Raw genomic sequence first — 20,589 nt, forward strand, 5'->3', positions numbered from 1 at the left:
CTAAAACAGAAGCCATATCTTAATTATACCAAGAAATATTATTTAATATAAGGATAACTGACCTTCCTCAGACTTTGTTTTGCCATTTTTTTGGAGGTGACATGCATGCATAGACTGACGGTTTTAGTTTTCTTTTAAGAAATGAACGTGCTCATTTTTGTTGTATCTTTTTGCTCTGTAGGAGTCTCTACATACCGGATAGTGTTGCACAGCCTGTGACAAAGGATGAGTTTACTTCGGAATCTGAGGTAGGGTACTCTCTTGTGAAATTAATTTTCTCACTCTGAATTTCATTTTTTATATTATTCTAAAACTTAGCAGTTGTCTACCTATCATTGTTTTATGTTAGTATTAAAACTTTTGTTAGAGATAACCATTTTAAAGAAATAGGAGGGGTTAATTTTAATTTTTTTTACTTTGGCAAATAATAGTTGATAAATACTTTGAGAGGTGTGGTCTGAAAAAAAAAATTGCTGGAAAATACATAGTGACAGAAAAATGATGCTCAGGAATGCTTTCCCACAATAGAGGAGATACAAATTTTGGTCTAGGCTTATTTGAGTGTTTTTACTTTGAGTTGTATATCATGTAAGTATAACTAATAATACCTCTGTTTAAATGAATCTTTAACACATCAGTTGCCTTATCATAGAAATCATGGAATCACCCTGTTACACGTAGCATCTAGTTTCTTTTTATTTCTTGTACACCTATTTTGATATATCATACAGTATTTTTGCAGAGAGCTATTTCTTTATTTTTATTCTTGGTTCTATAATTAGACTAAAATAATATTAGAAATTGTGGAAATTTAACTAGACATGGTGTCATGTCCATGACCATGGTATCATAGTCCCATCTATTCAAGAGATCAAGGCAGGAGAATTTCTTGAGCCCAGGAGTTTACGACCAAGCTTGGCAATATAGCAAGACCTTATCTCTAATTTTAAAAAGTTGTGGGAGATTAGAAATTTAAATTCTGTTCTAAATCTGTATTAGAGAAGGTTTACACTGTGTTTTCCAAGTCTTTTTTACTGAGTATATTTTCAACTCTTTATTTATTTGAAAAATATGCATTTTGTTTAAAATAACCTGTTTGATAAGCAGAGACTCTTCATATTCCTATGGTCAGACTTTAATTTCACAAGGTTTGTGCATTGTAGTTAAAAAGAATCCACTCAGGGTCTTTGTATCTCATTCTGAATTTCAAATTTCAGAGGCTTTTGTGCTAAGTTATTGAAAAAATAATTGTAAAGCTCCTGCATTACTATGAGCCACTTGAAGCTAGAAAACCTATTTGTATGTATCCTGGAATACACAGAATAAGGTCTTGCATGTAAGAAACATTTTAATAGTTTTTAATGTGAATCAACAAACAGGCAAATGGGCTTTTTTATAATGGAATGTTACAGGTAACATGCATGACATATCTAATAATTAAATCTATTAAATTTCTTGAATGTTTTGAATTTATCTTTTCTTCTAATTGTGAGAATCTATAAGTTGAGGTGAGTTAGGTTGAGAAAATATGTCATATAGAAGAAAATAAAATTTAGAAAACATGAAAAGGAAATAGGAAAGGTGGATACAGCGTATTTTCTAATATCTTCCAACTGGAAGCTTGGATTAGGATTTTAGATTAAATTTTCTTAAATTTTTAAAGCCCCAACTATGTTCTATTAAATACATATTTTTCAGGACATACATTACTCTTTCGAATTCTGAATAAAAATTCTTTCTCCAAGTGTTAAGTTCCTGGAACTTTATTGTTTTTTTTTCCCCTCTCTCTCTCTGTGGTAAGAATGTGTCAGTTTTCAGATGAGTGATCATGGTTAACTCTTGGGATGTGTTATTTTATAGTAAACAAATTAAACTCTTTATTACATAAGTATTTACACAAAACAAATTGTCGAGTAAATGCTAACCAGGATTATTAGGCATATATTATGAACACAAGCTTTTCTTTTAAGGTCGTATTTGATTGACTGGTCATGTCTCTTTTTTTGTTTGTTTCACCCTCCTTCCCCTTTGTTTAAAAATGATTTACCTCAGTCTAACTTTTTCCTTGCAGACCACATGTCTTTAGTGTCTATTCTTTCATTTCACCTCTGTTTCTATTGTCAGGACACTTAGTTACAGCTTTCTATTTAGTAGCTGTGTGTGGACTTCATTCATGAATCATTGCTCCATAAGGTGGATGGTTGCTTTGTTCTGTCTTTTTTGGAAGGAGCTGAGGTTATACAATAATTTGTTTTTAGCTTTTGACACACAGAAGCAACTTGTACTGTTTCTGATGCCAACCCATTTAAATATAGTACTACTAAAAACTACATTCTCACATTTTTTTCCCACAAAATGCAATTCACACAAATATATATCATGCATACCTATTTTGAAAAATAATATGATTAATTTACTTTTTTATTATTAGTTTTATTCAGTAATACTCTGAATTACATATGAGTACATTTTTGCCCTAGTTTGTTGTGGTTAATAAAAGAAACTAATGGATATCATAGTATTTGTATAGTAATCAACTAGGGTTTAAAGGAGTAACATTTTGAGAATATCTGTATCACCAGTCATAACCATCACCCCATGAGAATATGTAGATAAGTAAATGGCAGACTTGAGATTTGAATCTACATATGAGTGACTTCAAAGTCTATCCTTTTTGTGTTAGACCATGTAGTAATGGTGGCAATTATCATTATTTTAACTTGCTGCATGTTATTCTTAAACCTATTGTGTCTTTCTTCTAGAATATTTCAGAACCATACTTTACGAACAGAAGGACTACTTCTCAACAATCTGCAGAAAATTGTAAGCTATTTGAAACCTGACTATTGTATTATCTACTGATGCTTCTTTTTTTTCTCTTTTTGTTTCTTATTTTTTGTAGACAGAGTGTTACTCACTATTGCCCAGGCTGGAGTGCAGTGGCGTGATCTTGGCTCACTGCAACTTCCACCTCCTGGGTTCAAGTGATTCTCCTGCCTCAGCCTCCCGAGTAGCTGGGATTACGGGTGTGCACCACCACACCCGTCTATTTTTTTATTTTTAATAGAGATGGGGTTTCACCATGTTGGCCAAGCTGGTCTTGAATGCCTGACCTCATATGATCTGCCTGTGTCGGCCTCCCAAAGTGCTGGGATTAAAGTTGTGAGCCCCTACACCCGGTTCTTATTTATTGATTCTTAATTATACGCATTTCATCTACTCTTGACTTTGTTTTTACTGTAGTAGATGCTGCATGTGGCATTGAAAAAACAGAAAATGGAACCTTGTTTGAAGACCAAAATGTTAAGGTAAATGAAGATGTGGTAAAAAGCCAACATAGAATAATCAGATTCCAGTCCTGTTCACCAACTCCCTCTTATCTGTTAATAATCTCTAATTTTATAAGGGTAAATTGTTTTATTTGGAAAATATTTTTCCCATGCTTTATTCATTGCCATCTCCCTGTCTTTATAACGATGACAAGGATCCTATAAAGGAAGGGAAGTTCTCAAGATAATAATAGAAAAGAAGTGTAACAACAAGGGAAATATATGCATGGGACTAGGATTCCTAGAAGGTGGTGGGAGTAAATGATTCTTAGGTTTGCCATTAGGGAAGGAAAGAAGTAGAAAGCAACCTGAAAGAACAGCTCCACAAATACAAAGGTGAGGAGGGGAAAGAAGTAAGAACACAGAGGTTGAATAAGAGTGTCAAGATGACAAAGATTAGTATAAAACACCTCAAAAATGGTGAATTTAAATGAGAGTAGAATGTCTCCATATCGTATTATAGAATTATTTTAAATACAGATTAAGAAAAGAAGGCCAAGTAATTTAAAAAATGCTCAGATTCTTCTGAGTGACTTACGGGTGATTTTAATAAAGGATTGAAAGAAAATTTATGGGTGACTATATTTAACATTCTGTTTTACATTTAAAAATAGCCAGGAGAGAATAACTTGAATATTTCTAGTTTAAATAAAACATACATATTTAAGGTAATGTGTATCTCTGTTACCCTTATTAGATTATATAGATGGATCAAATCATCACATGTACACTGAAAATATATGCATCTATTTATTAATTAAAAAATTCTAAATGGAAAGAAATTTAATCCTCACTTTTTAAAATTTCAGTAAAGTGATGTCTTATATTTTATCTAGTAAATGCTGTGTTCATAGATAATGCAAAGTAAAATCTGTTTTAGGCTATATCAGATTTTGAATGAATCATTAATTTTTAACTCTTGTTAAAAGGTTTTTAAAGTAATATTTGGTATATTCCTAAGTTGCTTAACTAATTTATTTCACTTTTACATAATCTTGGCAGCTGTTTTAGCCTTTTTTGATAATAAGAGAGAAAATAAATAAGCAATTACATAAAAAATAAAAATTAATAAAAATTAATACATAAATTAATAAAAATTAAAATTTCTGGTTAATTTTTTTTTTTTTGAGACGGAGTCTGGCTCTGTCGCCCAGGCTGGAGGGCAGTGGGCGATCTCGGCTCACTGCAAGCTCCACCTCCCGGGTTCACGCCATTCTCCTGCCTCTCAGCCTTGCCAGTAGCTGGGACTATAGGCGCCCGCCATCAGGCCTGGCTAATTTTTTTTGTATTTTTAGTAGAGACGGGGTTTCACCATGTTAGCCAGGATGGTCTCGATCTCCTGACCTCGTGATCTGCCCGCCTCGGCCTCCCAAAGTGCTGGGATTACAGGCATGAGCCACCACGCCTGGCCATTTCTGGTTAATTTTAAAGGAGGTTTTTAATTTATATTCATTGAATGAGAAATATATATTTTTAACCTGGAACCCTCTTAAAGAAATAAATTATTACTTATTTCTGGAGCTAGTCTGACTTACCTTGTGCTGATAACATCTGTACTTTAAGAACACACATGTGATGAATGCAATCAACACTCATTGTTTTCTAATCAAAGTACCTGTTTTTATAGAATCATAAGGAAAGGAATATTGCCAACAGAGTACACAGAATTATCTCTGGAATATTACTTTTTACTTTTAAAACTATCTCCTACAGTTGGAAGCATTATTGATTCTTAATTACACTCATTTCATCTACGCGTATTATTCTCTGGAAGCATTATTAACTTTAGTATTTATAGTTGTTATACCTTGCACATAAATTTATTCAGCTCTAAAACTCAGGAATCCTTTTGACTTGATTTTTAAAATAAATTTCTTCTCTCTTCATGTGAGTATTGGGTCCTGATTGACAGGCATAGTGTATTTGAAGACATGTAAATCTTCAGTTTGCATACTCATATGATTATTTTACTTGATCCTTTCTCTGATTTTTAACTATCATCTTTATGGCGTAAGTAGGCAATTAGAGCTATTAGTATATCATTTACAGGAGAATCAGAAAACCATATGAACTTTAAAATAGGGTTTTACATTCTCTCTTATATTTTAGTAGTACTTAAAATGCCTCATAATTCTATAATAGAATAAACATTTCTACAAGTTAAAAACTTTTAAGATTTTTTTTTTTTTTTTTTTGAGAAGGAGTCTCGCCCTTTCACCCAGGCTGGAGTGCAGTGGCGCGATCTCGGCTCACTGCAGGCTCCGCCCCGCGGGGTTCACGCCATTCTCCTGCCTCAGCCTCCCGCGTAGCTGGGACTACAGGCGCCCGCCACCTCGCCCGGCTAATTTTTTTTTTGTATTTTTAGTAGAGACGGGGTTTCACCGTGTTAGCCAGGATGGTCTCGATCTCCTGACCTCGTGATCCACCCACCTCGGCCTCCCAAAGTACTGGGATTACAGGCATGAGCCACCACGCCCGGTCAGATGATTTTTTAAAAATGAACTTTCTTAGGATACCTTGAATTACTGGTTTAGATAACTGTTTTCATTAAGTTCAAAAATGCAGATGACCATAATATTCCAGAAATAAATATCTGCATACACTAAGAAAATATATTTTATATCTTTTAATCCAGTATAGAAATATATAATTGAAAATTTGAATCCCATGTTTTGTTTTCTTTTTATTTCCAAAACTTCAGAGTTCTTCATAGGTTTAAATTATTGAATCCTACTAGTTTAGTATATTTTACAAATGTTGACCTTCTCAACAACATATGGTTTTCTTGAGTAAGGTCATCTATTTCTACTCCAAATGTATTTACCCTTCTTCTTCTTCTTCCAAGTCCCCTTTGTGCCTCAAATTTGATAGGTCTCAAACTGCCTTCCAGATTCTTTTCTGACTCTTTGTAATCTACTCTGTCATCTGGCTTCCCAATTTTTAGTAAATAGCACCAAGCAAGTAGCAATGAAACACTGAAGCAGAAAAACTGCACTCCAGGTTTCCCTCACATTGCCAATCCAGTGACTCACCAAATTTTGTATTTTCTACCTTTAACCATTTCTCATATCTTGTTACTGTAATACACTGTCTGCCCTGTACTTTCGGAATGTTCATTTTTGTTCCTGTCTTCTCCCCGTGTTTATCTATCTATATATGTCTTTCAGGGTGACCTTTCTTAAACATGTTTACTTTGATCTATCTAACTCATCTGCTTGTGGCTGGATCCTCATTACATGAAGGAAACATTTACATTCTAGCATAACACTTATTTTGCGATTTGGCCTGTTTCTCCCATTTTATCTCTCCACCCCACTTTCTCTGTCTGTGTCCAAGTTTTACCACGTTATTGTGGTATTTCTTATTGGCTATGCTGTTTCATGCTTTATTTTTTTGCACATGCTGCCCTCACTAGAAACCCTTCACACTCTTACTCTTCACTTGTCTGCTTTAAAAATAGAACCCTAAATTTGCAGTGTCTCAGAAGCTTCCCAAGTAGAAATAATTGTTACGGCCTTTGTGCTGTCACTGTATTTTATTGACTTGAATTGCAGAAATAATGTATTGTGTCTTTCTTCTTTTGTTTGTTTTTATAAATTTCTTTTTTCACTTGATAAATAAATAAAATTAGTATTTTATTCATATTATCAGATTTTCCAGGATAGACCTTATGAATTTATAGACACAGAAAATGTTTCTTGAATTACTGACTGATTGAGTAGTAAATATAATATTTTCTGAAGATTTCTTTTTGTTTTTTTTTTTAAATAGGAAGGAAAAGCACTACCAGCAACTGGACAAAAAGCAAATGGTATTGGTATTATAAAAAGTGCTCCATGAGAGCAATCAAATAATGATAATGCTATTTTTTGTGTACAAAAAAAAAGGTGGTGAGGTAGTAAATATAGCTGAATAATTTTCTATGCTTTAATAAAATTTTTGAAAATAAATATAACTAATTTAAATGTAATTTAAAATAAATTTGAAATTAAATTAATTGTTAAATTACATTAAATTAGAAGCCTAATTTTAATTAAATTATAAATATAATTTATTAATTTTAATAGTAAATATAATTTAATTTAAACATATTCTTAAAACTTTGGTGAATATTTAAACTTGTAGATCAAAATATAATATTCACTGTTGAGAAATGGACATTAGATTTACAAAAAAATGTGAGGCGGGATGGTGTAAATTAAGAAAGCAGCTGGCTAGGTAATTTGGAGATTTCTGATGAGGAAACTTGAGGGAACTCACTTTATGTAGACTCAGTATATTCCCACTCAAAGAGAAGATTAAATTATTGCTGCTTTGGAGCTTACTGGAAGCAGAGGGTAGAACAACGACAGGAAACCACAGGAACTCATTTCTTCTCTCTATTGGGGTTACACATCAATGATATGTGCTTCATTCATGTTTGTTAGTGAACTGGGATGCACTTGGATATCAAAACATTGGCGGTTTTCTTTAAAAACAATGCTGTTTTTAATGAAATAGCCATTGTATAAAAGTACCTCAGAGGCTGCTATGCTATAGCATATCAAACTGACTTTAGAAAAAACAAATGAGAAATTTATTTCTTGAGTACTAAAAGTGTAACTGTCAATAATCATGGCAAAGATTTTGATATGTAGAAGTTGATTAAGCTGGGCGCAGTTGCTCACAGCTGTAATCCCAGCACTTTGGGAGGCTGAGGCGGGAGGATCCCAAGGTCAGATGGAGACCATCCTGGCTAACATGGTGAAACGCCATCTCTACTAAAAATACAAAAAATTAGCCAGGCGTGGTGGCATGTTCCTGTAGTCCCAGCTACTAGGGAGCCTGAGGCACGAGAATCACCTGAACCCAGGCGACAGAGGTTGCTGTGAGCCGAGATTGTGCCACTGCACTTCAGCCTAGGCAACAGAGCAAGACTGCATGTCAAAAAAAAAAAAAAAAAAAAAGTTGATTATTATGAAAAAATGTCAATGGTGATTCAGAGATTTTTGGTTACATTTTGTAAATGAAAATCTGAGTACTCATTAGTTATTTGATGTGTAATGCATACGTTTTTTGCATCAGTGTATGAAAAGATGGCAAGAGAACTAAAGTTGAGAATCCAGAAGTTGAAAATATCGGAAGTCTTCATGACTATGGATAACATGAGTATTTTTAGAAACGATTTTTCTCCAAGTAGATATCTAAACTAATGATTGAGAGCACTTCCTGCCAGCAGAAGCGAATGATACATTTTCTTTTCTTTTTTTTTTTTTTGAGACGGAGTCTTGCTCTGACACCCAGGCTTGAGTGCAGTGGCGCAATCTTGGCTCACTGCGAACTCCGTCTCCCGGGTTCACGCCATTCTCCTGCCTCAGCCTCCCGAGTAGCTGGGACTACAGGCGCCTGCCACCACGCCCGGCTAATTTTTTGCATTTTTAGTAGAGACGGGGTTTCACTGTGTTAGCCAGGATGGTCTCGATCTCCTGACTTCGTGATCTGCCCGCTTCGGCCTCCCAAAGTGCTGGGATTACAGGCGTGAGCCACCGCGCCCGGCCGCGAATGATACATTTTCATGCACTCTCATTGCAACTTCATAGTTTCTAACATTTATTCTTCTGGGGTCCGATTTGGTTCTGTCATTGGACGTCACTTTTTTTGGCTTCATCCAGCAGATTCACACTGGTTGAAATACTTTTCTATGTTACTTGTAGTCATGTGAAACCTAATTTCACCCTTCCAATCTGGACTGCATGTTTTATAGAATGTATATTGTGATTTTTCATGTGTATATTCCTGTCATGTTTGTGTGCTAACCAAAACAAGAGCAAAGCAACCCAAAGCCTAATGGGTAACAATTTCAAGGGCAAGCACGAAGATTTCAGCTGGATGCAAACACTGCATGATTGATGGTAGGCTGTGTCATATTTACCTGTAGTCAATTATGTGTTCCTTTTGCTTTGTAGTGTCTCCTGAGCAACCGCCTTTATTCACGGTAAACATGTTTTCTTTAATTATTAACAAAATGCTCTGTGATATATACATGATATGTTAATCATTATGTTGTCAAACCCATTCAGTATACGGTGAAAGACAGAGATCACATTTCAACTAGATTCTTGGGAAGTATGGATTCACTAACTTCCAGCGAAGGTAAATTTGCCACTACAAATTTCATTCTAGAAAATGTAGATGAAAATATTGAAAACGCTCATAGTTTTTTGATTCCCATTTTTTTCCAAATGAGATGGAAGGATTTGATGTAAATATGCTGATGTTCTTGTTAATATCTTTGTTTATAAAATGATATTTAAGGCATAAGGCAGACATTTTACACTGTGAGCTCTAGCCCAAATGCTTTTCCTTTAAAGTTGTCATCATCTAAAGATCTCAGTTTTCAATTCCTGTGCATGCATTAAGAAATATATTTCTTGATTGTTTTGCTTCCACAGTCAGTTTGACGTGCAGTGCATCACATTTTGCTAACATGAAGCACCTATCCTATTGTCGATGTGTGACCCCTACAGAGAGAAGAATTGAGTCCCTGTGGTTTACTCTCACTCTTCCGAAAATCTTCTGCTTCCAGTAAGCTCTGAAGCAACAATTCACAGTAAAGTGCACAGTAAAGTGCACAAATGCAAGGGATTTGAGGAGGTGTATTTTGAAACTAAATATTTTCAGTGCTTCAAAATTGATTGCAGTACTCTTCTCTCTTCTTCATCTAGAGAAAAGCTATACCTGCTGATGTTACAAGTGTTTTGGAACTTCAACTCCTTTATGTCAGTGTTGTTACATTGAGAATCTTTACTTAATCACATCTTCTGATTACCAGATTGAGTTTCTGCATGTGTATGTGTGTGTGTATCTCTGATTAAAAATGAATAAAATGATTAATCATTCTTTTGTAACTCTTTGGTAGATACAGTGTTTTAAAACAAGGATTCTGAGCTGTTTTGACCTTAGAATATTTTCTTCTACCACAATTTATTGCCTACAGGTAACCAACAGCCTGAATTAACGTTTTTTACTTTTAAATCACTGCAGTGCACATTAAAAATACAAGATACTTGCACTTTCATAGGTAATATGTAGAATATATCTGTTTCCAAGTATCAGGTCTTCTATACGATTTCACACAGCGTACATAATAGCTGCAACTCGGCTTTTCTAATCAGTGGTATATATTTCAGATCTATCCGGGTTGACACAATTTGGTTATCTTTGATTTGTTGTATGGTCTTGTGGTATGCCATTTTATGACTGCACCACAATTAATTAAAGTCTCTTCATGCTGATACAAAATGAACATAAATATGATGACATACCAACATAGATTTGCTTATGTGGTTGCCTTTATTTATTTGTACTATATAAGAAATTAAATAGAAGTATTTCAGACACCCTGAGTATAGCTATATACACTGCCATAGCTGTATTGACTACATTCATTACCCCTTAGAGCCATGTTTTTCCATCATGTTATGACTCTGAAACAAACTCCAGTGTATGCTTTTCAGAGAATGACATTGGAAAGAAGAAATGGCCAAAGTATCATTTGGTACCTTGGCTTCCTTACATAGATGTTGAACTCCAGGAATGATCAAATCACAGTTTAGAACCCCTTTGTTGGGCCCTATAAAGGGTTTCCAGATGTCAAATGATAAATAGTCTCCAGATGAAGAAATGCTCTATAACGCCTCACCGCTGTGTTTTCTTGTATTTTGTCCTTTGGTAGAAATGAAAATCTTTCTGTTTTATGTATTTGTTTCTGTCTCATGGCACTCTGATCTCTTTGAATCTGGTAAGGATCTAGCCTTGTCTTATTTATACCACCGAGCAGTGTTGTCACTTAATGCTCTCATTTTTCACGTAAATGACTGACATTTTCCCAAGTCTTCAGAAGTGATTTCTGAAGATGTTGCTGCATTGAGCAGAGACTGTGTCGTTGTAATTGCAGAAGTTTTTAAATTAAATATGTTTAATAAAATTTTAGAGCCTGTTTCTCTGGAACACATAATACATAATGGTGTAATGTGTATTTAACCATAAATTAGCTTCACAAAAAGTTTGTGTACATAAAAGTGTTTATATCCAAAGAAATTCTTATTTACTGCTCAGTAATCGCTGGTGTAGAAGAAAATATGTAACATAGTTTGCTGAGTCTTTGATAATAACCCCAGTGTAAAATAAAGCCGTAAAGATAAAATGAGAGTTGATACTCAATGAAACTGATGTGAGTGAATAGAAACTATGAAACAGTGTGTCTATGGGAGAGAGGAGGACATGGGGCTGCTATTGTGAAGAAGGAATTTGTACAAGTTAGTCCATTTTCTGTAACTTTTATATTCTAATAAAGGAAAACCGTATCTTCATATTTATAAAAGTGAGATTTTACTGGTTTGATCACACGGATGGTGAGAATAATGAAGAACAAAATGTGGAAGGCAAAGAATGAAGACCAGATAGTGAGATTAGATTTATCAACAAAAAAGAGTGCAAGTGGGGTGGGATGGTGTAAATAAAGATAGCAGCTGGCTTGGTGTTTGGGGGTTTCTGATGAGGAAACCTGAGAAAACTCACTTTATGTGGACCTGGTATATTCACACTCGAACAGAATATTGGATTATTGTTGCTTCAGAGCTTACTGGAAGCAGAAGGTGGAAGAATGAGAGTAAACCACAGGGACTCAATTATTCTCTCTGTAGGGGTCACACATCGACAATAGGATAGGTGCTTCATGTTAGCAAAATGCGATGCACTGCATGTCAAACTGACTGTGGAAGCAAAACAATCAAGAAATATATTTCTTAAGTATTATTTATTTATTTTTTAATTTTATTATTATTATACTTTAAGTTTTAGGGTACATGTGCACAACGTGCAGGTTTGTTAAAATGTAACTGTCAATAATCATGGCAAATATTTTGATATATAAAAGGTGATTAAGATGAAAAAAGCCTCTGATGTTTCAAATATTTTGGTTAGGTTTGTTTTATGGGAATCTAATTACACATTAGGTATTTGGAGTGTAATGTATACATTTTTTGCGTAAGTGAATGAAGAGATGGCAGGAGGGCTAAAGTTGAGAATCCAGGAAATGGAAAAACACCAGAAGCCTGCATGACTGTGGACAACATGAGTATTTTTGTTAACTATGCTTCTGTATGTAGATATCTGAACTAATGAACTGAGAATACATCCTGCAAGCAGAAGTGAATGATACATTTTAATGAAATTCATAGTTTTTAAGTTAGAGGACAAAATGAAGGACAGGAGAACTATTGTAGTATTTTAGTATAAATGGTTCTTGGGTGATTTCTTTAGGGTACACCATAGCGTTCTACCATGGGCTTTGACATTTATCCTTCTGGGGTCCTATTTGGTCCTCTTGTTTAACATCACGTTTTTTGGCTTCAGTTAAGAGGATCACATTGGTAGAAGTACTTTTCTGTGTTAGTTGTAGTCATGTGAAACCTAATCTCTCTCTCTTGAAATCTGGATTACATGTTTTATGAAACCTATATTGTGATTTCCATGTGTATATTCCTGTCATGTCTGTATGCTAACCAGAACAAGAGCAAAAGCAACCCAGAGCCTAATAGGTAACAGTTTCAAGACCAAGCATGAAGATTTCAGCTGGATACAAACACTACATAGTGGATGGTGGGCTGTGTCATATTTACACGTACTTAATTATGTGTCCCTTTTGCTTTGTAGAATCTTCTGAGCGACCTCCTTTATGCACGGTAAACAAATGTATTTTCATCTTTAATTAACAAAATGCTTTGTGATATATACATGATATATTAATCATTATGTTGTAAAACCCATTCAGCTTACCCTGAAAGAAGCAGATCCCAGTTCAAAAGTAGCCATGAGAAGGAAGGATTCACCACCTCCAGGAAAAGGTAAATTTACCAATACAAATTTCATCTGGAAAGAAGGATGTGAATATATTGGAAATGTTCATAGTCTTCTGATTCTTACTTCTTTTACCCCAATGAGATAGAAGGATTTGATCTAAATGATGCTGATGATGTTGTTAGTGTCTATGCTTATAAAATGATATTTAGAAGAACAAGGAAAAGAAATTTTAAAAATGTGAGCTCTAGCTGAGATGCTTTTCCTTTTAGGTTGTGATAAAGATCCCAATGTGGAATTTGTATGCATGTTAGGGGTTCAAGGAGGTGAATTTTGAAACTATAAATATTTTTCAGTGCTTCAATTTCTGGTTGCAATACTGTCCTTTACCTAGAGAAAAGCTATACCTGCTGACATTACAATTGTGTTAGAACTTCAACTTCTTTATGTCGGTGTTGTCACATTGAGAACCTTCGAATCTTCACCCAATCACATGCTCTGATTACCAGCTTGAATTTCTGCATGTGTATGTGCGTGTGTGCTTTTGTTTCTGAGTTTGGGTGTGTGTGATACCTCTGATTCTGGAAAATGAATAAAGTCATTAATCATTTTTTGGTGACTCTGGTAGATACAGGGTTTTAAAGCAATGATTCTGAGCTGTTTTAGCCTTAGAATCTTTTATACTGCTACAATTTGTTGCCGACAGGTAACCAACAAGCTGAATTAATGTTGGTTTGTTTGTTTTGTATTATACTTTAAGTTCTGGGATACATGTGAAGAACATGCAGGTTTTTTACATAGGTATACATGTGCCTTGGTGGTTTACTGTACCCATCAACCCATCAGCTACATTAGGTATTTCTACTAATGCTATCCCTCCCCCAGGATCCCACCACCCTGACAGGCCCCGGTGTGTGATGTTCCCCTCCCTGTGTCCATGTGTTCTCATTGTTCAACTCCCACTTACGAGTGAGAAAATGTGGCGTTTGGTTTCCTTTTCCTGTGTTAGTTTGCTGAGAATGATGGTTTCAGGCTTCATCCATGTCTTTGCAAAGGACATGAACTCATCCTTTTTTATGGCTGCATAGTATTCCATGATGTGTATATGCCACATTTTCTTTATCCAGTCTATCACTGATGGGCATTCGGGTTGGTTCCAAGTCTTTGCTATTGTGAATAGTGCTGCAATAGACATACATGTGCATGTGTCTTTATAGTAGAATGATTTTTAATCTTTCGGGTATGTATTCAGTAATGGGTTTGCTGGGTCAGATGGTATTTCTGGTTCTAGATCCTTGCAGAATCACCACACTGTCTTCCACAGTGGTTGAAATAATTGACACTCCCACCAACAATATAAAAGCATTCCTATTTCTCCACATCCTCTCCAGCATCTGTTGTTTCCTGACTTTATAATGATCACCATTCTAACTGGCAGGAGATGGTATCTCATTGTGGTTTTGATTTGCATTTCTCTAATGATCAGTGATTATCAGCCTTTTTTTCATGTGTTTACTGGCTGAATAAATGTAGTCTTTTGAGCATATCCTTCACCCACTTTTTGATGAGGTTGTTTGTTCTTTTCTCATAAATTTGTTTAAGTTCCTTTTAGATTCTGGATATTAGCCTTTTGTCAGATGGAGAGATTGCAAACATTTTTCTCCTGTTCTGTAGGTTGCCTGTTCACTCTGGTCATAGTATTGGAAATTCTGGCCAGGGCAATCAGACAAGAGGAAAAAATAAAGGGTATTCAAATAGGAAGAAAGGAAGTCAAATTGTCTCTGCAGATGACATGATTGTATATTTAGGAAACCAAATCGTCTCAGCCCCCATCTCCTTCAGCTGATAAGCAACATCAGCAAAGTCTCAGGATACAAAATCAGTGTGCAAAAATCACAAGCATTCCTATACACCGATAAAAGACAAACAGCCAAATCATGAGTGAACGCCCATTCACAATTGCTACAAAGAGAGTAAAATACCTAGGAATACAACTCACAAGGGATGGGAAAGACTTCTTCAAGGAGAACTACAAACCACTGCTCAAGGATATAAGAGGACACAAACAAATGGAAAAACATTCCATGCTCATGGATAGGAAGAATCAATATCATGAAAATGGCCATACTGCCCAAAGTAGTTTATAGGTTCAGTGCTATAGACTACCATTGACTTTCTTCACAGAATTAGAAAAAACTATTGGAAATTTCATATGGAACCAAAAAAGAGCCCATATAGCCAAGACAATCCTAAGCAAAAAGAACAGAGCTGGAGGCATCACACTACCTGACTTCAAACTATACTACAAGGCTATAGTAATGAAAACAGCATGGTATGGGTACCAAAACAGGGATATAGACCAATGGAACAGAACAGAGGCCTCAGAAGTAACACCATACATCTACAACCATATGATCTTTGACAAACCTGACAAAAAACAATCAATGGGGAAAAGAATACCTATTTAATAAATGGTGTTGGGAAAACTGGCTAGCCTTATGCAGGAAACTGAAACTGGACCCCTTCCTTACACCTTATACAAAAATTAACTCAAGATAAATTAAAGACTTAAATGTTTAAGAAAGACCTAAAACCATAATCCTAGAAGAAAACCTAGGCAATACCATTCAGGACATTGGCATGGGCAAAGACTTCATGACTAAAACACCAAAAGCAATGGCCACAAAAGCCAAAATTGACAAATGGGATCTAATTAAACTAAGGAACTTGTGCAGTTTTATTTGGGAGTGTGCATGAGGTACCTCTGAGTTTTAAAAATGAAGAAAGTAAGTAGTCATGCTTTCCTGACTCTTTGGTAGACACAGCCTTTTAAGATGGTGATTCTGAGCTGTTATGGTTTTGGGTTTTCTATAATACTAAAGCTTACTGCCGACATGTAACCAAGAGCTTGAATTAATTAAAAAAAAAGAAATTACCCAAATGCACATTAAAAACCCTTACAACATATGTGCACATTCATAGATAACATGTAGAACTTGATTTTGTGTATTAAAAACTTGTAGAAAAGTGCAGGCAGTGCACTTAATGAATGCAACTTGGTCTTTGTAAAATCAGTGATGTGTATTTCAGATCTATCCACATTGACCCAGTGAGGTATTTCTTGATTTATTGTATGATCTCATGATATGCCATGTGATGACTACAGCATATTATGCTCTCTTCATGCTGATACCATATGGAGTTAAATATGATGACATAGCAACATGGATATGCTTACGTGGTTGCTTTTATTGATCTGTACTATATTAGAAATGAAACAGAAGTATTGGAAATCCTAGCAAGCATAGCTGTATCTCTCCCATGGCTGTGTTGATTGCAACTGTTTCCCCCTTAAAGCATGTCTTTTTGACATGTCCTGACTCTGAGAAAATCCAGTGTGTGCTTTTCAGAGAATAACAGTAAGGAGAGGAAATGGCCAATGATCAAAGTGTTACTTGTTCTCTCAGCTCCCCTTCATGAATGTTAAACTCTAAACTACTCAGATCACAATGTAGAACCCCTTTGTTGATCCCTATAGAGTGTTCCTGGATGTCAAATGACAAATAGGCCTTTGATGAAGAAAAACCCTGTAAAGCCATGTTGCTCTGGTGTTTGTGTGTGAGTGTGTGTGTGTGTGTGTGTTTCTACTGAAAACTGTAAATAGAGGAATTTTCATTACAAATGAAAATGTTTCTGTTCCATATTTATTTCCTGTCTAATGTACTTTGCTCTTCTTGGATCTAGTAAGGATCTCAGCTTATCTTATTTATACCTGCAAAAAATTATGTCAATGCTTCATTTTTCATGTCAGTTACTGACATATTTTCAAGTCTTCACAAGTTATTTCTGAAGATTTTGGTGCATCAAGGAGAGACTGTCATTGTAGTTAAAGAAGTTTTTAAATAGGTTATATTCAATAAAATTTCAGAGCTTGTTTCTCTGGAAAGCCTAGACATAGTGGTGTTATGGGTAGTTAAACATAAAATAGCTCCACAAAGTGTTGTGTATATAAAAGTGTTCATATCCTGGAAAATTCTAATTTACTGCTCAGTACTGTCTCCTGGAGAGGAAAATAGGTAAGATAGGCTGCTGAGCCTATGATAATAACTCATAATATGAGGTGAAAGCATAGAGACAAAATGAGAGACGATAGATACTCAAACTGATGTGAGTGAAGAACAGCTGTGAAACAGAGTGTCTATGGGAGAGAGGAGGCCATGGGGCTGCTTTTGTGAAGAAGGAATTTGTACACATTAGTCAAGTGTCTGACCCATTTAACATTTTAATAAAGCAAAACCTTATCTTCACGTGTGTCAGAATGGGATTGTACAGATGTCACAATACAGTGTTGGTGAAATAATGAAGAAACGAATGTGGAGGTCAAAGAATCAAGTCCACCAATATGGATATTAGATTTATGAACGAAAAAGTGTGTATGTCAAATTGGGCAGGTGTAAACAAAGAAAGCAGCTAGCTAGGTAATTTGGAGGTTTCTGATGAGGAGACTTGTGGGAAGTCACTTAATGGAAAACAGAAGTTGGAAGGATGAGGGTGACCCACAGGGTCTCATTTCTCCTCCCTAGAAGTTTTGCACATCAATGATACATGCTTCGTTCACATCAGTTAGCATATTGGGATACAGCTTAATCTAGAAAAAGTGTTTTTTTTTTTGAAAGCTGTGTTTGCTGAGGTAGTTACTTCGTAAAAGAGCCTGGGAGACCCCTATGGTATATCATATGAAACTAGATTTAGAAAAAAGGAATCAAAGAATGCATTTTTAGAGTACTAAACGGATAACTGCCAATAATCATGACAATCATGACATATATATATATATATATATGTATGTATATATATATATATATATATGCATTATGTCATATTGGTTGGTTATTTATAAGAAAAGAAGTCTCTAGTGATTTAGAAAATTATTTTCATAGGAATCTGATTACACATTATTTCATTGATGTGTATGTTTTTGCAAAAGTGGACGAAGAGACAGTGAGAAGGCCGAACTGCTGAATCCAAGAAATGTAAAAACATCAGGAGTCTTCATGAGTATAAAGAAAATGATTTTTTAAATTATGACTCTTAAGATTAAGTGAACTCACTTCAGATGCATTTAGAAGATTTGCATAAAGGATGATTTGATTTTTGGCTGCTCCAGGAACTACTGGAAGCAGGAAAGAGTGATAGAATTGGGATAAACCACAGTGACTCATTACTCCTCTTTGTTACTGTTGGGCACCAGAGCATATGTTTTGTTGATATTAGTTATTCAAATGAGATAAACATGAATATGCATACATTGGCTTTGTTTTTCAAGGAGCTAACTATTGGATAAAATAGCAATTTAATAAAAATTCTCTAGAGAATAACATGATACTTCAACCAGACTATTTTAGAAGTGAAAATAATGTTGAATTCTTTACTTGACTCCCAAATGGTTATTTTCAATGAGTATTGGAGTGATTTCCAGATGTAAAAACTTATTCGTATCTAATGCTTGTAGCAACTTTATGTTGTATAAGTATGTCAAATTTGGTAATTTATTATACTTTTGGATGAAGTTTATATATTATACCTTGTTGCCATGGGTGGATGAAGAAACTTTCAGAAGGCTAAACTAGAAGATACAAGAGATGTAGGCACATTATTACACCATATGGGTGTGAGAAATAATGAATATTACATACTAGAATTCACCAAACATATATCCAAGCTGATTAAGTTAGGACACTTCCACTGAAGAGATGTGAAGTGTACATTCAACTAAAGTGTCATTATATTTGTGTACCTTCTGACTGATCGATCAAGTTGAAGAACATGATGAATGTTTGCAGTAAAATGTTCCAAATCATTCTGATATCTTGCATGAAAGACATGCGGGTGCATGTATCACCCGCTTTGACGTTGATTCCAAGGTGTATGAGTTGGACTCTGATTTTAGATCACATTTGTCCTCATCACTCAGCATATCCACATTGATATTGACATGGTTTTATTTTAGTTTTAGACATATGGAGCAAGTCATAGCACATTTGATATTGTCAGTGCATATTTCTTGAAGCCTGTATTGCTATTTTCTTCAGTGTATTTCCTTCATGTTTAGTCCTAAGAAACAAAGTATAAAATATCAAAGCCTACAGTAATACAGCCAGGAGGATATAACTTGATGCTAACATGATATCCATGCATTAATATATGGATAACATTATCATACATACATATGAGTGATTATGTATCCCTTTTGCTTTTCAGTGTCTTCTCAGAAACAACCAGCTGAGGAGGTAATTAAAGTCTCATTTATATGTTGAACTATTAACTGTATAGTCTATGAAACCTACTTCATGTATTGATTATTTTGTTTCAAATCCCATTCAGACTACAAGTGACAAGAAAGATTCTGTGAGGAATATAGTCACAGAAATAAAGGATGGACAACAATCTGGGACAGGTAATTTTGCAAAACACATTTAATGTCATGTTCAGTCCAGATAGAAAAGAACTTCTCTTCCCCCAATAAATCAGCGGGGGGCTCATCGAAGCTGCACATTCTGATTCAGCAGGCCTGAGATTCTTCATTTGTAATAAGTTCTCGGGTGACACTGATGCTGCTGGTCTTCGACATGATCTTTGCAGTAAGATTATAGACTTCCCCACGTTGAAATTGAGAAGTAGAAAGGTTGGAGAGCCATTAAAGACATAAGGAGTCCGGGGACAGCATAATTTTGCTTTAATTCTACAGCCTGTTTTCACCAAGGGTGGAAGGAGAAAGAGATGAGGTATAGATTTTACAGACGTCACATTGTATTGCTAAAAACAGATGGAGAAATGATTGTAATAACCCATAAACGCTGTAGAACGAGAACTAAGGAGACCACTGATGTAGCAATGACTTTCCTCAAGGAAGAGGATTGTCAGGCAGGAAGGAGGGAAAATAAGAAGTTATTTATGAGGCCGGGCGCGGTGGCTCACGCTTGTAATCCCAGCACTTTGGGAGGCCGAGGCGGGCGGATCACGAGGTCAGGAGATCGAGACCACGGTGAAACCCCGTCTCTACTAAAAATACAAAAAAAAATTAGCCGGGCGTGGTGGCGGGCGCCTGTATTCCCAGCTACTCGGAGAGGCTGAGGCAGGAGAATGGCGTGAACCCGGGAGGCGGAGCTTGCAGTGAGCCGAGATTGCGCCACTGCACTCCAACCTGGGCGACAGAGCGAGACTCCGTCTCAAAAAAAAAAAAAAAAGAAGTTATTTATGTAATTTTGTTGTTTCTTCTTAGGAAACTGAGTTCAGTTGCATATTAGAACATTTTCCTAAAAGAAGCTTTGATTTTGGCTGCTATAGGAACCAGTGGAAGCAGGAAGGAGTCCTAGAATTGGGATAAACCACAGTGACTCATTACTCCTCTTTGTTACTG

The 20,589-nt window shown here is 35.4% G+C and overlaps 1 protein-coding gene across 1 annotated transcript in view; it reads left to right on the forward strand.

Moving 5' to 3' along the window:
• LOC129461778 (ankyrin repeat domain-containing protein 36B-like) overlaps positions 1-20,589 on the forward strand; it is a 107,551-nt gene that overhangs the window by 36,272 nt on the left and 50,690 nt on the right. The window contains 10 exon segments of the mRNA XM_063616643.1: positions 182-248; positions 2,763-2,823; positions 3,244-3,308; positions 7,101-7,140; positions 9,275-9,303; positions 9,389-9,461; positions 13,026-13,054; positions 13,144-13,216; positions 19,431-19,459; positions 19,554-19,626. Of these exon segments, the coding sequence (XP_063472713.1) occupies positions 182-248; positions 2,763-2,823; positions 3,244-3,308; positions 7,101-7,140; positions 9,275-9,303; positions 9,389-9,461; positions 13,026-13,054; positions 13,144-13,216; positions 19,431-19,459; positions 19,554-19,626 (539 nt within the window).

The sequence above is a fragment of the Symphalangus syndactylus genome, chromosome 14, assembly GCF_028878055.3.
Source record: "Symphalangus syndactylus isolate Jambi chromosome 14, NHGRI_mSymSyn1-v2.1_pri, whole genome shotgun sequence".
NCBI classification, from domain to species: domain Eukaryota; kingdom Metazoa; phylum Chordata; class Mammalia; order Primates; family Hylobatidae; genus Symphalangus; species Symphalangus syndactylus.